The sequence below is a fragment of the Temnothorax curvispinosus genome, unplaced genomic scaffold (assembly GCF_003070985.1).
Source record: "Temnothorax curvispinosus isolate PA1 unplaced genomic scaffold, ASM307098v1 QBEX01007608.1, whole genome shotgun sequence".
In the NCBI taxonomy this organism is placed as follows: Eukaryota; Metazoa; Arthropoda; class Insecta; order Hymenoptera; family Formicidae; genus Temnothorax; species Temnothorax curvispinosus.
In genome coordinates, this window is record NW_020217388.1 from 237,390 (window position 1) to 251,997 (window position 14,608).

Genomic DNA, 14,608 nt, shown 5'->3' on the forward strand with positions numbered 1-14,608 from the left:
AGAAAAAAATGATTTTTTTAAAGATGGGGTGCTAACTTCACAGAGGTCATGTAGGCAGCGCGCGTTACTAGCGCTCGCAGTGTTTTTGAAATATCAAAAAGGAGTCTTTTTTCAATTCGTTTCGAACAAATTACGCGAATTCATAAAGAATTTGAAAAGATTAATCCTTTTTGAGTTTATAACGATTACTGTACTATCTGGTAGTCTATCCTCTTATTACTCTTATTAGTTCGCGTACAAAGACGAAATTGATTCAATTTCCTGGATAGAATATCGTTCAGATAGGATATCACTTATCGCAACTGCGTTCTTTAGCTCGGTACTTGTATCGGTTGTATCTGCTGCAATCGCGCGATCGCAACGTACTTGATTATAACTATATCCAATTAGCTGCATATATTTTTCCTCGGTGCATTGATCGATCGTGCCCCGCTACCGTTGCACTAACGTTATTGCACCACGTTACAACACACGAAAAACCGACCTGTACATCAGCTTATGCGTTTTAAAATGCTTCGGGCATGAGGGGGTTACGTAATCGCGAACAATCCGCGAAAGCGAAAAACTGCCGAAGATCGTACAGTCGTGACAAATCGCTTGCCAACGATTGGATAGAGTAATTCGCGATTTCTACCATCGCAACGAGCGTGTTACCCCCGGTGTTACCCGGTGGTACACCTCGTTCAATTGACAACTAAACGGATTACGGTGCGACGCTTGGCAAAGAACGGACTCGGAGCGGTCGATGGACAAACGGCGGGTGTGGGTGTCGGCGAACCTGCAAATACGACAGCACAAATACCTCGTAGTAGTAGAACGCGGACGGCGGCGGCGACTCGGACCTCGGACCGACGTGGCGAGTGGCGGCGGTGAATGAAGCTCGGTTTCCTCTCCCCCCCCCCTCCCATTACCCTCGCCCTCGTTTACAACGGTGCCCCTCTTCGAGTTTCACGTCGCCCTCGGTGTTCCCCACTACGTCGTTCTCCCGATGCATCCGTCTTCCTTGTTCCTAGCCCGCGCCAGCCGGTCCCCTGCCGTTCGCACGCATTACGCACGCGTTATATACTCGCGTGCCGAGTCGACAATGCGTTATATACGTCCGAGATGCAGTTGTAGGCGAGCGACGCCCCGTGTTTTGACGCAGTGGCCGATCGCCGTGCAAAAGGATTTCGCGCTGTCCGGAACTCGATTATTTCGAGCGTATTCTATCAGCTCGATTTCGACCGGATTATCCTGCTTACCGTCTCGCAATTTAGCAAGTTACTTCTCGGGGAGAGTTATTGCCTAATCTGATATCGATCTGTCAGACGAATAAACGAACAATGAAAGGAACGATTACAATATGCAGGCTCGCATTGCAGCCAGATTATACTGCAGGATTATACAGTCAGTTTCCTAAGTAAATACAAAAAATTGAAGGGGACACTCCGTGACTTATTTTAGGAAGAAAAGGTCTCTCTCGAAAGGTCCTATAAATATGCCCTAAACTGCTTTGTTTTTAAAATACAGGGTGTCAAAATTGTGAAAAAAAAAAAAAATGAAAATTTTGAAAACCTGGAAAACGTTTAAAGATATTTTATTCAAATTTAGTATGCGTGCATGTGGTATTATAAGAACCATTTTCCAGTATCGATGAAACATTTTTAGATCCACTATAGAGTCATGCGTCTTTGACACCCTGTATTTTGAAAATAAAGCAGTTATTAAGACATGTAGGACCTTTTCTTCCTGAAATAAGTCACACTGAGAAAAAAATATTTAGATCCAAAAAATATTTATTTAGATTGTAGCCAAGAGATTATTTACTTAATATCACATATTTATTTAGAATTAAATATTTTTATTTAAATTAAGTAAAAATATCCAATTCTAAATAAATATGTGTATTATATTAAGTAAATCTCTTGGCAACAATCTAAATAAATAATTTTTTTTATTAAAAAATTTTTTTTTCAGTGCACTGAATATTTCCTTCAATTTTTTACTTAAGAAACACCCTGTATACTTATAATCTGGCCAATATTTGATGCTTGATATTTCTTGCATATTAAAAAATCAAAAAAGAGGTATCCAAAGACATGAAAGTTACGAAGATTAGAATAGCGCGATCATAAATAATAATACGGCACACGTATAATTGCGTATGTTCCTTTCGCTAACTTGTCAAATGATGAAGCCTTCACTGCATGGTATTTAAAATTACAACTTGACATTTTCAAGCTCACGCGTGAAATTGCTATCAATGACGATGGTGTCGCGCTGTAACGCACATTCTTGAGTCGTGTCTGCCTTCACGTACTACAAATAAAACTATGAATAAGACGGCGTAGGTGGTGGACCCATGTACGTAGCGTGACTGACATAATTTCCACATGACTATACCTATATAGCGTGCACAGAACAGTGTCGTATTCCGATATTGGGACAAAATTTACAATCTTTCATATTGTGATGCGACGTTTTTCCGCGTATCGCTGCAATCTGATTGGAATTTGGCAATATCTCTACAATTTCCTCGCAACATTGTACCGAAATTGACGAGATTGCAACGTCGCTGCAATGTTGTAATCTTCCTGAAAGGTTCCACGAGGTGACATGAATCGTTCGTTAGATGCTTATACAGATGATTAAAATTCTCGTAAATAAAAGATCCGTTAGCGCATACAAAGTTGACCGTTGGCATAGCTGAAGTAAGGAAATGACTGAATATTTAAGCGAGATTTGATTTACATGAGATAATATTCCCGCGACGTTTCCGTAACTTTTTTAAACTACGTGCTGTATAGAAAATACAGATGCAAAATCTGCACTGATGCAAATGCTAATTTCTTTTCGCAGGCTAAGCGCCAAGTACGAGACGTAGGTATACTTATATAGAAAACGGCCAGATCGGGAAAGCGAATTCAATGAGTCGTGAATCGAAAAACGTTTGTGAGTGTCGTGTTCGCATCGGGTCACGATACTCACGATCGTGGAGGTACAATCGAATCTCTCTCGGTCCCGCGTGCCACAGCGTACACATCTCGTTACGGGTGACAGCGTGACCCTCTTTATACGCAATAAATCAATTACCGTTTATTATTAAGAGAAATCTACGCTTAATCAAATCATGTTACTTAACCCGAGTCACGGGCGAGCAAGACAATGTTCATACGATCAGGCATGGCGCGACGCTTCAAATTTTTTGTTTTGCAGCCACTTAACTCGTGGGATCGCGCGGCCATTCTCACTCCCGTCGACACGGCGAATTACCATTCTCGGCGCATTTCCAACATTACGCTTCAGACTGAGGAGGAATCTGTTGTTTACGCGTCGTACGATTATGAGTTCGGAGTATTATGATTAGACATTTATGACTCTAAATGCGTACAGCGGATAACTCATGAATGGTTAATTTTAACTCAAAGAGGATCCCGCAAGCTGGAAACAAAACTATCTTGAATTAATTTCGTTTCATACACGCAGAAAATTTTTCTCGAATAATGTAGAATACTCATAATAAAATTTACTAGATTTGCTAGGTTCCGGTAAGATATACGCGTATTCAACCGGAAATTAATATATGACAATAGAAATGTAATAGTTTGATCAGACACATCTTGTAACCTAAAGGTAAATAAATTTGCCATACTAACAAGGAAATATGAGAACAGTAAAAAAAGTCCCATACTAGTATGTGTATATTCGACGTTGTAGCTTGAATTGCCAACTTCACATGTCTTGGATTGAGCGTTGTTTTTTAAGACAGTATAGGAAAAATATAATCTAGAATGGTAACTATTGTGAACTGTATAGAAATATTCGTTGCGTATCTGGCAATAGTTTATGTTCTTTATAGAAATGCGATAGTAACCGCGATCGTGGACGACGGAAGGCGCGCGGCGCGAGCGGCAACGTGGGCTCGCGCGGCGAGAGGATTCGGCTCGCGCCCGCTACGCGGCGCATCGCCGGTACATTCTCGCGTGATTAAGATTCAACATCGACCTTTATATCTAGGGCAGCTCGGCAGGGTCCCTATAGCGTTCTTAAGTTCGCACGTGGCGGACAGCTGACCGCCACAGCCTATAACGGCAACTTATTCAACTTATGTTTTTTGACATGACTGCAACAAACGTCTCGTTTTTTGTTCATCAGCGATATTCGGGATAAGACACAATCGAACAAAATATAATTGAATCATTCGTCTTTAAATTAATGTAGTAAAACGCGCTCTCGAAAGTCCCATACTTGATGGAAATATTTACTTCTGCGTATAGTTTTATTTTTTGCTCTCTAAATTTTCCTATACTTTCTTGAAATCTTTTGCATATTATGACTATATCCTAGCCGTGCAAGATTAGTATGGTATTTACTTTGTTCGTGTATACTTGTATTTACGAGAAAAATTTTCTGCGTGTATGTTTTTAAAATAATTTATTGAAAAATTGTAATTTATTTTCAGAAGAAGCAGCGTTGTTATTCAGCAGGATAGCACGTTTCCTGTTTTCTCTCTCTCGCTCTTTCTCCCTCTTCTACTTCGTAGTACCTTCTGGCTGCATGTACACTCAGCTTTCCGTATAATGAAAAGCAGCGTTTGGCACATTAGACGTAGTCGGCGCGCGTCGTAAACAACGCGAATTCTGCATCTAGACACACAACTGGTTGGCCATGCGGCTCTTAGAGCTTAGGGTTTACTTTTCTGCGTAGAGTTTTAGTATACAGGGAGTATACCGCGCGCCTGTATAGGTATATAAGGCAAGGTCCGGACATCTGCCGAGTTTACTTTGTGCCCGACAGTTTTATACGATACAGTGTTGCTATGGCGAGAGTGAGTTGCATCGTCGATTCGAGCACCCCAGCTTATTCGATAATTTGTAAATCACACGCACGTTTATCGCACGCGCTACAGCACCGCGCTATAAATATGGCCTGAAGATATTGTCACGAAGCGTCATGACCCCGGTACATACGGATGGATAAGAATTATAAAAATGTATAGAGTGTCGCGGTTCGTAAAAATGCGCATGAAAATGAGTGCATGATACTCGCAACAGCTATCCGAAATTAGCATACATAAACCACTTTGAGCACAATTGATCTCGACGTTACGTAAACAATCTGTTGCGTGTGTAATTTTTCGTCAAAAATCATAACGAAACATGGCAAGGGAATATCCGTGGCAGGGGGATGAATCCAATTCCGAGTGAGCGAGCTTGATTAAATCCCGCGAAACCCTCGGGCTAAACGTTCGTTGTTTTCGACGAGCACCTCCTTCGCGAAATATTATCGTCGATGAATCTGCTATCGAGACGATCGAAACTGCCGCGCAACTTATCGAACATATTTATTCACTCGCTAAATTCAATTTTTTGTTGGTGATGGTCGTTTTCCTTCGCGTATCGTTACCACAATCTTGCACAAGGAAACAAAGTAATGTAATTTAAAACGAGCTCTTGCTTACATTTTAAAACGTACATTAAATTCATATATTTCTCAGAACAAAGAGAAAGGAAGGGTCTTTTGCGATGCAGTCTTATAATTTATTATAATAAATTGGCACACACAGGACTGATAAATGATATTTCCTTGCTTTGTGAGTTGAAGTGTTATCGTGCAAAAACGTTATCGTGCAAAAATGTTGCGCGGAATTTCAAGTCGATAAGACAGGGCCATCCCGAATACCCTCAAAAGTGGCAACGATATTATTTTCCAGTATGTTTGCAACTCGCACCGTCATCCAGTCGTATAATTAGCCGTAATCCTCATAACGAGGTATATCTTTTTATATCATGTTATTACGCGCACGGTCTGTTCGTTGAATGGACACGCGCAATATTCATTTATTACAATAATTTATCCTTGCAAAGCATTCTTTTCCACATATAATGACCATAATGAGCATGGCATACGCTTGGCGCCGCGCCGGTGATCGCCATGCATTGTAAATAACGACTCTAATTGCCATTTATTGATGGCTGCGTAAGTCTCACTTGCAACAATCGCCATTATATTTTCCCTTCTTCAAGTTGCTCGTGTGTATTATCGCCGTGTAGCGCGCTCGCGTTATCCTTCAATGAATACGAAAAAATTAACGTTTCAAGGTATCTCATTTCCTACGATTAAGTCCAAGTAAATCTACATAAGCTAATGTCGTAACGTAAATGTCCCCTTGAAAAACGACGCCAAACGACTTATTTAACATCATTAAAATTAAATACAGTATTATTCATAATATCGAGGGCATCTGCAAAGTATAACTTTGTATCTTTTTTCGTTCCAGGATGACAGACTGTCTGAATATCGCCGAGGAAGCAGTATCATCGGTATGGTGAGGAGCGTGCACTGATTCGGTGTCAAGATCAACTGGCGAATCTCGAATCGGCGCGCGTAGTTTGTTGCAGTTAATGGAGTCGTCTAGGGTGACGACCTGCTGGTGGTGCCGATCTTCCAGCACAGTTGGTTGATATATCGCGTATACGTGCGTGCGTGTGTGTGGTCTCTCCGTTTCGTGGTACGCCTACGAGGTCTCTCACGCGGCCACGAAGAGGTCAAACGAAGCCGACGCCGACAAACACGTCACGGTCAACGTCGAGAGAGAGAAAAAAAAAGATCCGCGACGTCGTCGAGCGATCGTCGTCGAAGCCTGTGGTCGCATTGACGCTCGAGTCCTCCAATCGTACGTACGTTCGCGAGAACGAACAGAGAGAGAACGCCGAAGAGAACGCTGCTGTGGTGTGACGCGAGAGTTCGCCGCGTCGACGGCGAAGAGATGCGAGCGAAACGCGACACTTTACCCCTTTTACTCTGAATTCCGCGGAGAACGTAGAGTCGTTTTTTCCCTTCTGGGGGAAAAGTTTCGTTCTTCCAGTGAAGATGAAGTCGTCGGGCGCGTGTTACGCGCGCGGACCTGGCGGCGTGACGTTCGACGAAGACGAGCCGAGCGTTGTTGCTCTTGATCTTTCGAAGGCTAATTCTACCACCTGCCACTGTCATTGTCCATCGTCGAGTTGCGGCGCGTTCGAGAGAGATGATGGCGTGTCGTTTCTGCCGTCACCGGTGTCGACGACGGCGTGCGATCTTTGCGAGCGTCTACGCGGTCAAACGGGCGGTTACAATTCGGTGGACGCGATATGGACAAGGGACAGTCATGTGGCTGATCGATCGTCGAGACGAAAGCGCGAAAAGAACGATTTGCTGATGAATGACTCGGAAGCGACTGTTGGAAAACGCGACAGAACTTTGAGGTGTGATAGAACTCCGCTCCGCGAATCGACCGCGAGATGTGCTTCAAACGTAGTGCGGTGGATCTTCGCGGTCAAATTCCACGGCGATGTCAAATCGACCGAATGGCGGAGGCTCCTCTGGATCGTTCTCCTGATACTCGCGGTACCCGACCTCGCAGCAGCACACGACACCGCCATCGACCGTAGCAACAGAGACGGAGGTGAATACGCTTTTCTTCCCCTCTATCCGCTTAAGTGGGCACGCCCAAGTCGATCTACATTTTAGAAAGATCATTTACTAGTGTATGCATATCTTTCCGCAAAACAATAATTTGAATCGCCACGTGTAGCAAAAAATTAGGTTTCGCGTTTGTAAAATAGTCTTTATCGATCAAGTTGATCGATGCAAAGAAGAAAGTAAAAAATGTGCATTTAAAGTGTGGATCAACAGCTTACCACGCTATTGGTCGAACTGGCATATTATGTTTACAGCTTCACAAATCTTCAAAGAGCGAAGCAACGCGAAGCGCGAACCGTATTGTTAGATCATGTATAATGCAGTACAAAGCAGCAGGTCAGACGGAAACTTATTCTTCGCTTAAAACTTCACGATTACGAGATGCGCATATTTACTCTAAAAAGGATCCCGGATTGTAACTTATCAACTCTGGTGACTGACTGAAGTAAAATTGCGTTAGATACCAACACTGAAAAAAAGGTTTGGTTATAATAACCTAAGGCTTGGTGAAATAGCTTCAACTAAAGGGTTTAGTGATTATGACGAAATATTTGGTTAATGTTAACAAATTTGGTTAATGTTAACAAATTCGGTTAACATTAACCATTGCAAATATTTCGTCATAATCACTAAACCCTTTAGTTGAAGCTATTTCACCAAGCCTTAGGTTATTCTAACCAAACTTTTTTTCAGTGAACGAAAAGAGAAAACTGCTCCAGTTTACTCGCATTAAACTTCAATTTATGTACTTCAATTATGCACACTACTTGAACGCTGAAAAGACACGAAGAGATTACATTCACTGATATATAAGTCGGCAACTTGCTGCAGCAATTTACGTACAGAAAGAAGCCGGCTTCGACGCAATAATGCAAACTTTTTGTGACATTTTTATAACAAAGTGACAAATTAACGACGCAGGCACGCAACGCATAACACGACTCGAGAATGAAATCGACATTTTTAAAATTTTTTTTTACAGGTAACATGTAAAATTATACATTCAATGATGCAACAATTTCTCTATTCGCTTCATGAGCTGCTAATTGACTACTAATCAGTACAAAGAGTCTGTATGAAAATTTATATATTTTGATCGCATTTAAACGTAAGCAACTGATCTTTCGAGAGAAGCGATAATTCTTCGGCGAACTAAAGTAATTCGAGAGGAGAGCACGGATGTGTTTTGTATATATATAACGAGATTTCGCGACTATACTGGAATGATTGACAAGTTCGTTATCGCACAAGTTGTTCTTTAGGCCATGCTAGCAACTCGCAAAATTACGAACATTTCAATCCGTTGTCACCGCTCGCTCGTACATTTATTCGAGAATTTTCAACGATATTCATTGACCGGCAATATTACGTTGCGCGAAACACAAGCGTAAAGCTGGTTCTCCCGTAATTAAAATCTGTCGTTTGAACGATTGATCAGTGTTCGATATAATGCGACGTTTCATGGAAGTATTTTTATATAGAAATAATAAATGCAAAGATAGCTCGATCGTTAATTGCTAGATGTTTCGTACGGGATTAACATGACGTTCATGAGAAGATGAAAATAATGTCGAAGGCATTGAGAAGAAGGTATGAATCGCAGTCGAGTATGTTTTAAAATTGCATCCAGGAGATTATCACGACTGGTTTTATATTCCGTTCTCCTCAGACTCTACCGTTCATTCCTAGAAGTCTGATGAGTTTGCCTACCCGTAAGCCTGTTTTGTGATATATAAAACGGCGATGCGTCTCGACACGATGCGCACCTAAGGTACGCGTCCTCATAATGGCAATTTAGCACGTATATGATTCGCCGAAAGATTGAGAAGATTGCCAATTTTTAAATTATTTATTACTTTTTGTCGGTCTATGATGATGTATCGATTTATTATGTCCGTTCTTACGATCGATGACGATAATGGTGAGGTAAAGGGTCTCTAATAATATTTAAATAGCTATAATTAAAGTAAAATGCCAATTTTCGAGCAATAATAAAGATGTTAAAAAATAAATTAAAACAAATTGTTTATTAAAAATTTGAAAGTTTATGTTTCGAGCCATACTTGATCTTTTTCAGAACAAGGGAAATAAAACAACAAGAATTTACATAAAGATTGATATAAGTAATTACAATTTATTGTTAAAAGGAAAACCGAAATGGGGATAACATTTAAAGCGATGGAACACAGTAAAAAAATTGTTAAATTCAATGTTAAATTCAACACATTTCACATGTTCCAAACGGTCCACTCAAATTTTTGTGTTAATTTAACATAATAGGGGTATTCAAATAAGTTAAAGTTTAACAGTTTGACAGATTATGTCGGGTTAAAGTCGAGTAAAAAGTTAATTAATTAACTTTGGGCGCGCTACTCTTTAAGGTTATGCAAAATACATAAGTGACTCATTAACCTATCACATATTAATCTTTGGGTTAAAAGTGTAAAAATTAACTTTTTACCCAACTTTAACTCGACATAACCTGTCAAACCATTAAACTCTAACTTATTTGAATACTCCTAATGTGAATATGTCAAGTTATGAGTTATAACACAAATATTATGTCCATAATTTAACACAAAATAAAAAAAAGTTTGATGATATGTGAACGAAAATTGTATGTACAACAAACATTTGTATAATGTTAAATATAAATAAAAAAACATGTTATTTTAACATTTTTTAAATGTAACTATTCAAAAATTTGATTAAATTATTGTGTAAAATTTACAGTATTTATATAATAGAAATTCAATATTTTACAGAAAAAATATGTTAATATAACTTTTTGAAAATGTTAACGGATATTATTATTACTGCTACAATAATACTATCTATTATTTTATATATAAATGAGAATTATTTAAATAATAATAATACACTTTTCTGCATAGTACATTGCACAAAACAATTTATTACATTTTGAATTAGAATTTTAGAAAGAGACAGGCTATATTATATGCTATACACTAAATTATTAATGCAAAGTGGCTCTCATAGGCTCGCCTTTTATCCTAGCGCGTGAGAATTTTTACTTAGAAGGTACTGGCGCATGTGTAGCCGCGTCGCGGCAGCGCGCGTTACTATTAGCGTTTGCAGTCTTTTTGAAATATCAGAAGGAATTCTATGTTAATCTCACGATTATAAATATAAAATGTGTTATTTTAACATTTGATTTACTTAAATATGAATTCAACACAAATATATCAAATGACAATCAAAATTAATTAAATTAACACATAAATATGTTACATTTTTAACACAAAAATTTTAACGAGAATATTTTTTAACAAAACTACATTATTTTTATGTTAATCTTATGATTTAAGTATAAAATGTGTTATTTTAACGTTTGATTTACTTAAATATGAGTTTAACACAAATAAATGAGATAATATAATCAAAATTAGTTAAATTAATACATAAGTATGTTACATTTTTAACACAAAAATTTTAACAAGGATATTTTTAAACAAAAGTACACAAAATTTTTTACTGTGAATAAATAATCAAAAAGACGAGGTTAAAGTCGAACATAATATTTAAATAGTATCCGCGATGATAGCAAATTTCTAGCGTCTTCTCTCTGTCGAAAGAAACATGACTAAGTTCAAGTATAAAAAATAGACTTGGCCTGAATTCGCTATTAAATAATTAGTGTGGTGAAAGAATTACAAGATACAGGCACGCCACTACACGTACATTTGTAGAGCCGAATACATTTAATCACCCACAGAGATTGTGCAGCGTGTTCCGAAAGCAGGTAAACGACTCACGTTCTGGAATGTCATTCGAGATAATCTTAAAACGTCAATCATAGTAGGCAACGGTTCTCAGCCTATACGCTCCTTCAGGAACACGATGATGCGTGTCGATGGCTGCCATCGGCAAATACAATTGAGCCATCGACATATAGTACTGGACTGCGCCAGGCATCCGTACCTAAACGCAGTATACCAAAATGGTCCGAATCATAGAAAAGAATAGAGCGCAAGTGCGGCCAATCTGACTCGCTTTTCAACCAATATTACAGTGTTGAATAGAAAGAGATAGATATTGGCCGTACATGTGCTCTATCCTCTTTTATGCGCAGTCCAATACTGTATGTCGATGAATTAAGCGTACAATGATTAATCAGCTCGTCGGATTTGCCAATAGATATTATAGGCACGTATCCCGAGCGAAACAGATTTTAGGAGTTGCAAATTTCCAACATTATTTTTAATAGAACATATTAATAAAAGTGGATAAAATTTGTTCTATACAAGGTGTTTCTTAAGGAGGTTGGTTGCTCAAATCAATATGATAAGAATTAGTTCAAATTTATATGAAGGATATATTCGTCTATGAAATCTGTCGTCCATGCCAAAGTTGAAGACAATTATCTGCATGGTTGTCGAGTAATTAATTATTGAAGTTATACTCTCTCTTTCTCTCTCTTATACACGGCGACATATAGCAAAAATGTTACGACACTTGTAATGTAACTCTCGAAAGCATATTAAAAATGATAAGAATTTAATGAAAATAGATGCAAATAATTCTTTACACATTTAGGAAAAACTTTTACGAAGACTGAAATGATTTGTCTACATAGTTATCAAGAAATTGTAAAAATAAAACAACATATTGCCATATTTTAACGTATTTTTAATTGTACAAACAACGATTTAAAATAAAACCTTAAGGTGGTTCGATGGCTACAACAAAATGCAGAGAATTTCATGAAATTTTAATATGTTGTTCTGCAATGCAAAATAGAATTATGTGAATTTTTTGGGAATTTTTCACCGTTCCGTTTTGATAAAAATCTACTGCAAAAACCTAAAAAGTACAATTTTAGGAGTAGATTTATTTCAAAACGGGATGGTGAAAAATTCCCAAAAATTCACATAATTCTATTTTGCATTCCAGAACAACATATTAAAATTGCATGAAACTGGCTGCATTTTTAACATAGGTTTTTATGGGAAATGACATATTGCATATACCTTCAGAATGAAATAAGTGCAAGAAAAAATGCAAATGATAAAGAAAAAGAAATTTGCACATGTAACTTGATAATTTACAAATAAATGAGCGAAAGAAAGGGGAAGGTTACCGCACATTTCGTAGAAAAATTAATTATTAAAGCATAAATGGCTTGATTTTTCGTCTGCATAGACTGTCATGGTCGTGAACGACGTGAACAGCAGCACGCATGATACACGCGGCGACCAATCAGAGCAATCCCCTTCATTCCCACTACTTCAAACACTAGTGCGCTGTTTCCAGAACCCCCGCGTCCCACTACTCCCTCCGATGAAGCCATCGAACCTCCTTAAGAAACAGCTAATTTAATGCAATTATTTACACATATTTATTTACTAAAACTCGTTTATTTCACGCGACGAAAAATTTGATTATTTAGAGTTGGCAGCCGTCCCCTCTCGCCGTCTGCCCTGCAATGTGTGACGGCAACCTTAAGTACTATTCAATATTTTAAGAATTGATCTTTCAGGTAATTTTATGAAAAAGAATTTATACGAATATATGATCTCAAAAATTTTCAGAGATATAGTGGGTTTCAACGATGACATTGAAAGACGACCAATAGATAATTTTGTATATCTAATATCTAGTAACACAGTGTTGAACAAAAAAAATTACTTTTGTACATCAAAACGCGAATAGTCATTTCTTGTAGTTTTTTAGACGTTGAATACGATCCTGTTTACCAAATTGCTCTATCACATCACAATTTTGAGAAATTTGCAGTTTAAGTTGCAAAAAAGGACTATTTTCTCGTACTTTGTCATATTATAACTAAGGTGTGTGATGTGCTAAAGAAATTTTATTGCAATCAAAATTATATAATTACGAATTGTGTTCATAAGTTTTTTATTACATATACAGTATATGTAATAAGTTACTTATAGACACAATTCGTAATTATGTATTATTTCTTCGAATAAAGTTATTGTAAGAAAACTGTATGCAAATACTTGTTTGAGCCACTGTACGTTGTTAGGACTTTTAGCCCTCAAAAGGAATTTTTTGTGTTCGCTATGGTTAATAAAATATCGGCTAAATATGGGTTCTATTGCAGAAGAGCTGTGAATTAGATCATTGATGACTTATTAAATAGCTTTCAATTATGTTTATTTAAACTTAAGAGTTTTTTAACTTAAGTCGAGTTTTTATTTAAACTTAAGAGTTTCGCTGAATATGAATCCAATGTCAAAATTGACAAAGTTTAAATAAAAGATAAAAATTAAATCATATTTATATATAAATTATAGCAAATAATTCCTTGTATATGAAATTTTCACACATTATACTTAATACAGATGTGATATCTAAAATATCGGATTTTCATATTCAGCGACCTAAAGAACTTAAGTTTAAATAAACATAATTGAAATTCCCTATTCAATTGTAAAATTGTGACGTGATAGAGCAGTTTGGTAAACAGGATAATATTCCGCATCTAAAAAATTGCAGGAAATGACTATAGTCTCGTTTTGGGTATTTTTTTTATTCTTTTAACAGTGTAATAGACATGAGGGTATTCTTAAATATTGTACTATCAATACTTTTTGATTTTTAAAATAATATACATTTATTAAGCTTGTACAGCGAGAAATATTTCCTAACTTGTCCAATATTGCGAAGAATTCCAAATGTTGGATCCATTTTCCCGAAGTATGCATATTCCGAGGACGATGAACTCGTTTTATGCCGCAGTTCCGAAATTCTCATATGGCATGGTCGTACGAGAGTTAATTTACTACGCTGTTCTTTTTCGAAGATTGTTTTCCCACGTTGCTATCGCTACGTGTGCAGCTTGACACAAGCTGATACTATTCAAATTATCTTTTCACTACGGTCAAAAATATGTAGAGAATGACGATAAATCAGTTGAAGTCGATTTAAATAGTTTCATGTAGATAGTAGCTAGTAAACATGTTTCGTGTACAGATATAGAAAAAGCATCATCAAGCTTGTTTTCTTTTTTCTTAGAAAGATCCCGTCTGGTCAAAAGTCGATCTAATTCGGTGTTATGCTCCTTTGAGATAGTAGGTGCTATCGAATAAGGAAAGAAGAGCGAAAAGAAGCAGTCGAAAGAAAAAAGAAAGAACGAGAGAGAGAGAGAGAGAGAGAGAGAGAGAGAGAGAGAGAGAGAGAG

The 14,608-nt window shown here is 37.6% G+C and overlaps 1 protein-coding gene across 3 annotated transcripts in view; it reads left to right on the plus strand.

The window, feature by feature from the left end:
• LOC112457197 (insulin-like receptor) overlaps window positions 1–14,608 on the plus strand; it is a 57,890-nt gene that overhangs the window by 15,653 nt on the left and 27,629 nt on the right. For 2 of the 3 annotated variants that reach the window (XM_025020121.1, XM_025020122.1), the window contains exon 2: window positions 6,260–7,423. In XM_025020121.1, coding sequence (XP_024875889.1) covers window positions 6,853–7,423 — 571 coding nt within the window. In that variant the 5' untranslated portion in view covers window positions 6,260–6,852. Of the gene's footprint in view, window positions 1–6,259; window positions 7,424–14,608 lie in introns of those variants that run through there. The other variant, XM_025020123.1, reaches the window with a different exon arrangement.